At 52.4% G+C, this 7,135-nt stretch overlaps 1 protein-coding gene across 1 annotated transcript; it reads left to right on the top strand.

Annotated features, from left to right (window-relative positions):
* The first annotated feature begins 398 nt into the window (after window positions 1–398).
* Window positions 399–1,572, top strand: LOC100676180 (3-galactosyl-N-acetylglucosaminide 4-alpha-L-fucosyltransferase FUT3-like). The gene is given in 2 exon segments (XM_064283095.1): window positions 399–1,021; window positions 1,023–1,572. Coding segments are annotated over 2 exon segments (1,086 nt in total). The 3' UTR covers window positions 1,486–1,572.
* Window positions 1,573–7,135: the final 5,563 nt, after the last annotated feature.

Genomic DNA, 7,135 nt, shown 5'->3' with positions numbered 1-7,135 from the left:
CAAGTTCAGCTTGGAGTGACCCCAGGTGACAGAGTAGACCTGCTCCATAAGATTTCCCAGGCTGTAATCTTTATGGGAGGATGGCCAGGTCTTTCTCCAGCAGAACTGCTGGGTAGCTTTGAAATACCGAGTATATTTGGACCACCAACCTTTTAGTTAACAGCTGACCACTTAACCATTTGCACACCAGGGCTCCTTTCAAGAGAAGCCTGTGGGGCAGTTCTGCTCTGTCACGTGGCTGCTATGAGTCGGAAAAACCCAATGGCACCTAACAACAACCTCAGATGTCATGATGATTATATGTGGCGACCCCTGCCCCACCCTTCGAGGTGCCGGCTGTTATTTTTGTTATCAGTGACACCTTCTCTGCCCTCCCCTCCTCCCAGCTTCTCTGACCCATGGTTCCCATCGGCTGGGCCAAGGTACAATATCCCCCGTGCCACTGTCTCTTTGGGCTGCTGTTCCAGCTGCTTTTGGCTCTATGCCTCTTCTCTCACCTGCGCATGGCTCCAGGCAAGCCCCGGACCATGGAAACCCTGGCTGAATCTGCCAATAGGGCCTGCCAGTTGACCCCCCCCAGCTGCCCACCACTGGTCATCCTGCTGTGCATGTGGCCCTTCAATGTCCCTGTGAATCTGTCCCAGTGCTCCAGGCTGCGGCCCGGCACAGCCGACTGCCAGCCGACTGCCAGCCCGAGGGAGTACCGGCAGGCAGACGCGGTCATCGTGCATCACTGGGACATCACGTCCAGGCCTTGGGCGAAGCTCCCGCCCTCCCCACGGCCACCGGGCCAGCGCTGGGTCTGGTCCAACTTGGAGCCGCCCTCCAACCTCAAGAACCTGAAGGCACTAGACGGCTACTTCAATCTGACCATGTCCTACCGCAGCGACTTGGACATCTTCACACCCTACAGCTGGCTTGAGCCATGGCCTGGCCAGCCTGCCGAAGCGCAGGCCCACCTCTCAGCCAAGACCAAGCTGGTGGCCTGGGTGGTGTCCAACTGGCAACCAAACTTGGTCGGGGGGGTACTACCAGCAGCTGCAGCCCCACCTGAAAGTGGACGTGTACAGGCGCTCCCACCAGCAGCTGCCCTCCGCCAACATGATGGAGGTGCTGGCCCAGTACAAATTCTACCTGACTTTTGAGAACTCCGTGCACCCGGATTACATCATGGAGAAACTGTGGAAGAAGGCACTCCAGGCCTGGGCAGTGCCGGTGGTCCTGGGCCCCAGCAGAAAGAACTACGAGCGCTTCCTGCTACCCGATGCCTTCATCCACGTGGACAACTTCCCGAGCCCCCAGGCCCTGGCCCAGCACCTGCGGGCCCTGGACAAGGACCAGGCCAGCTACCTGAGATACTTCTGCTGGCAAGAGACACTGTGGCCCTGCTTCAGAAGTTGGGCCCTGTACTGCAAGGCCTGCTGGCGGCTGCAGCAGGACACCAGGTACCAGATGGTGCCCAGCATAGCCTCTTGGTTCACATGAGCCGCGACCTAGGGCCTGGGCTGTTGGGGATCTCACCTGCTGGGTTCTCACCTACCAGGGACCTCACATCCCTGAGCCTCTCCTAATGGGGACCTCACTTACCGGGACCTTACCACTGGGACCTCACCGATCCTTGGTGTCTCCCCACAAAAAAAGACCCTTGCTTTGTCGCAGGTGCACACTCTCCAAACCGTTTCTCCCCGGTCCCCCCACCCACGTACTGCGCTGCCCTGGGGCAGGACAGTTTGTGGGGGTCGAATCCAGCCCTCTGGCCCAAAACAGCCTGCCCTGCTGGGATGCTCATGGGTTCTCTGGGCGGTGTTGGGGGGTGCATGGCAAATTCATATGCTGGGCTCCCATTGTTATCAGTCCTCAGGTCTCTGAGACACTGTCAGGCGAGTAGGGTGAAGACGAAAGAAGAAACTTTATTTGGTTGGCCAAGCAAAGGTGCACATGGGGACCTGCGTCACCAAGATGACTCCCTGACTTGCAGGCACAGGGGTTTATATGGGGAGGAAAACAGAGTCGGGGGCTCTTCTTCAGGGTGTGTTCAGGAACGTGGTCCATCAGGAACGTGGTCCATCAGGACTGGCGGACAACCTCTATAACTATGTCGCGAATGAGTTGACGCAGTTGCACTGGGGTTCAGGATTCACAAGATGGCCAAGGCGAAGGGAAAATGGTGACTTAGCTCCTCCCAGTCCCCCCGCCCCACCCCCTCGACATCTCTGTGATATGTCCCCGGGAGGACAAGTTGAGGCCCTCTGTGTGTGCATGTGTTGTTCTGCGCCTCCATGGGCACTTCAGACTGATTCTGTCCAGTACTGGCCTCAGCCTCTTATTTTTCACTCTGGTGGTTTTAGCTTAGCCCTACTCGGCCGCCGTCCAGTGGCTGCCCCTTTCAGCTGCCCATCTCAGCTACCCCCTTTTCGTTTCAGGGTTTGGATCCTGTATAATGTCCACATCCTGGGCCAGATGGGGACATGACCCAGAGGTCATTCTTCTGTAACTGCTTCATTCTGGCTAGGGGCACTGGTGTAGAACTGGGCTCTGGCTGTAACTGGTTCAGGGGAGATGGGGTGATATCCCTGCTGTAACATCGTCTGCAGATGGGACTTCTGGATCCTGAAAGACACAAACTTTACTAACAGGTTAAACAAGGCCCGAATACAAGCAGCAGGACGACAGCTATGAAGGGTCTGTTTTGCAGGGTTCGTTGGTTGATATATCAGAAGCGGGAGCCGGTTTGATTCAAGAGTGATGGATCCACGCTCTTCTTCCAGTGATCTTGACTGCTGTGGGGGTTGACATCAACACCTCAAAAGGTTCCTTCCGCTTTTCTGCCAGGTCTGCAGCGTTCCAGGTCTTGACATATATCCAGCTGCCAGGCTTTGAAGCGTGGAGAGGAACTTAAGTGTTATGGAAGAATCTGCCATGTTGAGTCCCTGTGAAGGCAGCCAAGCATCCCTGCCATTGAATACAAATGTTTAATGACAAGCTGGCCTTGCTCATGCATGTTCCCCTCTGGCGCTGCTGAGAAGGTCTTGGGGTTGTTTTTCTGACTGGTGACACATTGTCCAGTAATGTCCCTGATAATAGCCTACAAACTCTGGCCAACAAAGTGTCTCTTTACCCAATCATACCTAGTTTCCCATCCATAGTGAGTGTTCTCATGTAGGTGCTTTAGGGTGCCAGGGATCCTGCATTGTGGGATGAATAGCCTCCCATCCCTTGTGCAGAACCACTTATTCTTTTTCTGGACCTGCCACTGATGGGCCACATAAAGGTCTTTGTCACTGTAACTGGGGTCTTCCGTGGCTGGTGGCAAGCTAAGGTGTGGAAAGAGGGCAGCAACTACCACTGGGGCCATTGTTCTTGCCATGCACTTGGCCTCTAAGTCGGCCCTTGAGTTGCCCTGGGCCACAGCTGTATCTCCCTCCTGAAGTCCTTTGCAGTGTACAACGGCCAGAGCAGCGGGGAGCAGCAATGCCCCACAGTTGTAAAATCTGTTGGCTGTGTTTGTCTTCTTTCCTGGCTGAATTCAAAAGCCCCTTCTGCTTCCACAAAGCCCCATGCACATGTAAAACTGAAAATATGTACTTCGAGTCCATGTAAATGGTCACTCATTTGAACTTGGCCAGCCACAAAGCCTGGATCATCAGAACCAGCTCAGCCTTTTGGGCCGAGGTTCCACTGGGGAAAGCGTTTGCTTCAAGGAGGCTGACAATTGGATAGCCTGCCCTCCACTGGCCACCCTCTACAAAGCTACTCCTGTCCATGAATATTTGTGTCAGCATCTGCTAGAGACTGATCTTGTAGGTCTGGGTGGCTGGCATAGACCAGGTCCACCGTCTGGACATAGTCATGGTGGATGGGGTCTCCCAGGAGCAGAGTAGGGAGAAGGGTGTCCAGATTTAGAGCAAAAGCAGATGGAACCACCAAGTTGGGATTATCAACCAGAGAGGCCTGGTATAGAGTTATTCAACTCTGGGATAGCCAATAACCGCCTCTCTGTTCCAGTGTAGTGAGTACCGAATAAGGGGCACAAACTCAGATAGTTTGGCCCAAGGTTAGCTTTTCACCTCCCTTCAGGATGTGTACAGTGGCTGCTACTGCTTCAAGGCACGCTGGCCACCCACGAGTGACTGGCTGCACAGTCTTGGAGAAGCAAGCTACCAGTTGCCTCCAAGAGCCCAGATTTTGAGTGAGGACCCCTGTAGCTATACCCTGATGCTTGTGCACAAAAAGATCAAAAGGTTTATGCAAGTCCAGGAGTCCTAACACTGGGGCCTCTAGTAGGGCCTTTTTAACCCACTCAAATGCCGTTTGTTCTTATTTGGTCCAAAGAAACAGATCCGTCTCTTTTCCTTCTAGGAGGACACAGAGGGGCTTGGTAAGTAGACAGAAATTAGGGCTCCATATCATGCAGAAGCCTGCCATCCCCAGGAGCCCTTGGAGCTGTTTCCGGTTCTCTGGGGGCACTAGTCTACATATAACTTTCCTGTCTGGATGGAGCTCCTGCTTTCCTTCACTGTTGATAAACCCCAAATAAGTGACCTTCTGCTGGACCATTTGGGCCTTTTCTTTCAACACCCTACAAACGGCCTCTGCCAAAAAGTTTAACACAGTCACAGTGTTTTCTGCACAGCTGAACTCATCAGAGCTGGCAATCAATAAGTCATCCACATACTGTAACAGGTTGGCCATCGGTCAGTGTCAGCCTTTGGATCTCTAAGGCCAGCGTGGTTCCAAACAGAGTGGGGCTGTTTTTAAAGTCCTGAGGTAGAACATGCCAGCAATATTGTTGTTTTTTGTCTAGTGTGGGTCTTCACATTCAAAGGCAAAAATCTCTTGGCTACAGGGATCCAAGGGCATGCAGAAGAAAGTGTCCTTTAAATCTAAGACTGAGAAAAATTTCCAAGCAGGTAATAGCGGTGAGAGCAAGGTATAAGATTAGCCATGGTGGGGTGGCCTTTCAGAGTTACCTGGTTGATGGCATGAAGATCTTGGACGAGTCAATAGGAAACGCCTTTCTTCACAGACAGGATGGGAGTGTTAAAGGCGGATGTGCAGGGCCTTAACAGTCTAAATTCTAAGTATCACTGTACTAAAGGGCGTACCGCCAACTGAGCCTCTTGTCCTATTGGGTATTGTTTTTGCATAGGCAGGGTTATTCCTGGCAGTAGCTCAACCTTTACTGGGACTGCACTATGTGCCCTGCCAGATCTTTGAGTGCCCCATACTACCTGGTTAATCTTTGCCACCGCAGCTTGGCAAGGAAAATCAGTTGTTTCTTGTCCCTGATTTTGTGGAGCAGAACACATCAAGTGTGCTTTCCACCCCATTCAACTGGAATTTGAACATGCACCTGTCCCTGGTTGAAGTATATTTCAGCCTGTAATTTAGTTAATAAATCTTGGCCCAACAATGGGACAGGGCAATCAGGCATATACAGGAAAGGGTGAGTCATAGTTCTCACATGGCTAGGAAAGGAGCAGGTAAGGGACTGAAGAAATGGGCAGGTGTCCTCCTTACCCACTATCCCAATTGCTGGGATCTTCTGTCTGGACAGAGGTCCGAATGGTTTGGTGAGCACCGAGTGTGTACCTCTAGTATTAACTAAAAATTGAGTAGGTTTTCCCTCCTCGTTCAATATAACCAGAGGTTCAGGTGGAGATCCTGCCCCTGGTCCACCCTAGTCAGAGTCTTCCACCAGACTGAGGGCTGGCATTTGAGTTACTTGTCACCTGCTCTTTTTCTTGGGACACTGTCTTTTCCGGTGGCCCTCTTCCTTACAATATGCACACTGGTTCCTTCCCAGTGGGGGCCGGGGTCGGGCCCTGCTAGGGCCTGCAGGTTTTCTCCTCTCAACTGCTACTGCTAGTAGGGTAATCTGGCACTTTCTTTGTCTTCCCTGTTGTTAGAGGCCTTGAATGCCATCTTGACCAGTTATTCAATACTCATAGTACTGCCCCATCTATCTTACAAAGTTTTTTTTCCAACGTCCTGTAAAAATACTATTGACCATTCAGGCATTTGCTGGGTCCCCCAGACCCTGATCAGCATGTTGTCTAAAGGCTCTGTAAATCCTTTCGAGGAAAGCTGAAGGATCCTCATCTTTATGCTGTTTAATCTCATACACCTTATTCCAATTTAAGAGCTTAGGTACTCCATGTTTAAGATCCGCTAAGAGACAGTCTTGATAACAGGTGAGCATACCGTACTCTGGTGAGCATACCGTACTCTGCCATGCAATTGTGATCCCAGCGGGGAGTCTTGGAGGGCGAAGATGTCATCAACTGCACCTCCAGTTGGCTGAGCGTCACGTCATCCCTGGGCTTCCTCTCGGACCCTGTTTAGGGCCATCCGCCTCTCCTCCAGGGGAAGGAGGGTGCCTAAGAGAGACTGACAGCCTGCCCATGAGGGATCGAAAGAGTTAAAGATGGTAGTAAACAGTTCGTACATTTTTATGGGGTCCTCACAATATCCTGGGGTATAATTCTTCCAGGTAATCAGGTCCACTGTACTAAAAGGAACATGAACCTGAGCCAGGCCCCCATCTGCCACTGGGCTTTGGCAGAGGGGATACTGGCTAGAGGCTTGCCTTCCTTGTTGGCTCTGTCCTGGCTCCACAGCACCCTGGGCCATAATTGTCCCTTGATAGGGAGCAATACAGGGAAGATCTCCAGGACATTTGGATGGCCCTGCTTTCCTGTTCAGCTCTAGACCCTCCCCCCTCCACCCAGGCTCTGGGAAAGGATGGTCACCAAGAAGGGGGCAGGACCGTGCTCCCTGTCCCTTCCCACCAACCTGCATTCCCTTCCCCTGGCCACCCCTCCCTTACCCCACACAGGTCCGGGAGGAGAGGTGCGTGCACTGCTGGCGGACACCGAAGGAGCTGGGGCGGGGTGGGAGGAGGGTAAGGCAGAGGAGGCCATGCCGACCCCAAGGGGTCAAAAGGGTCATTTGCCACTAGCACTGGTGGTGGCACAGTGGCGTTTTTCTTTTCCTTTTGTAGACAGATTTTACAAGCCTTCCGAGTTTCCTCATCATTATACAATGACATGAAATCTTCCACATAATGTTTTTCATCCCACTTACCATTTCTTATGCGATATAAATCTAGCTGAAGGATGGTGTTGCAGTCCCA

Source organism: Loxodonta africana, chromosome 3 (genome assembly GCF_030014295.1).
Source record: "Loxodonta africana isolate mLoxAfr1 chromosome 3, mLoxAfr1.hap2, whole genome shotgun sequence".
Taxonomy (NCBI): Eukaryota; Metazoa; Chordata; class Mammalia; order Proboscidea; family Elephantidae; genus Loxodonta; species Loxodonta africana.
The sequence above is the reverse complement of the archived record's forward strand: the minus strand, read 5'-3'. Positions and strand labels throughout refer to the sequence as shown.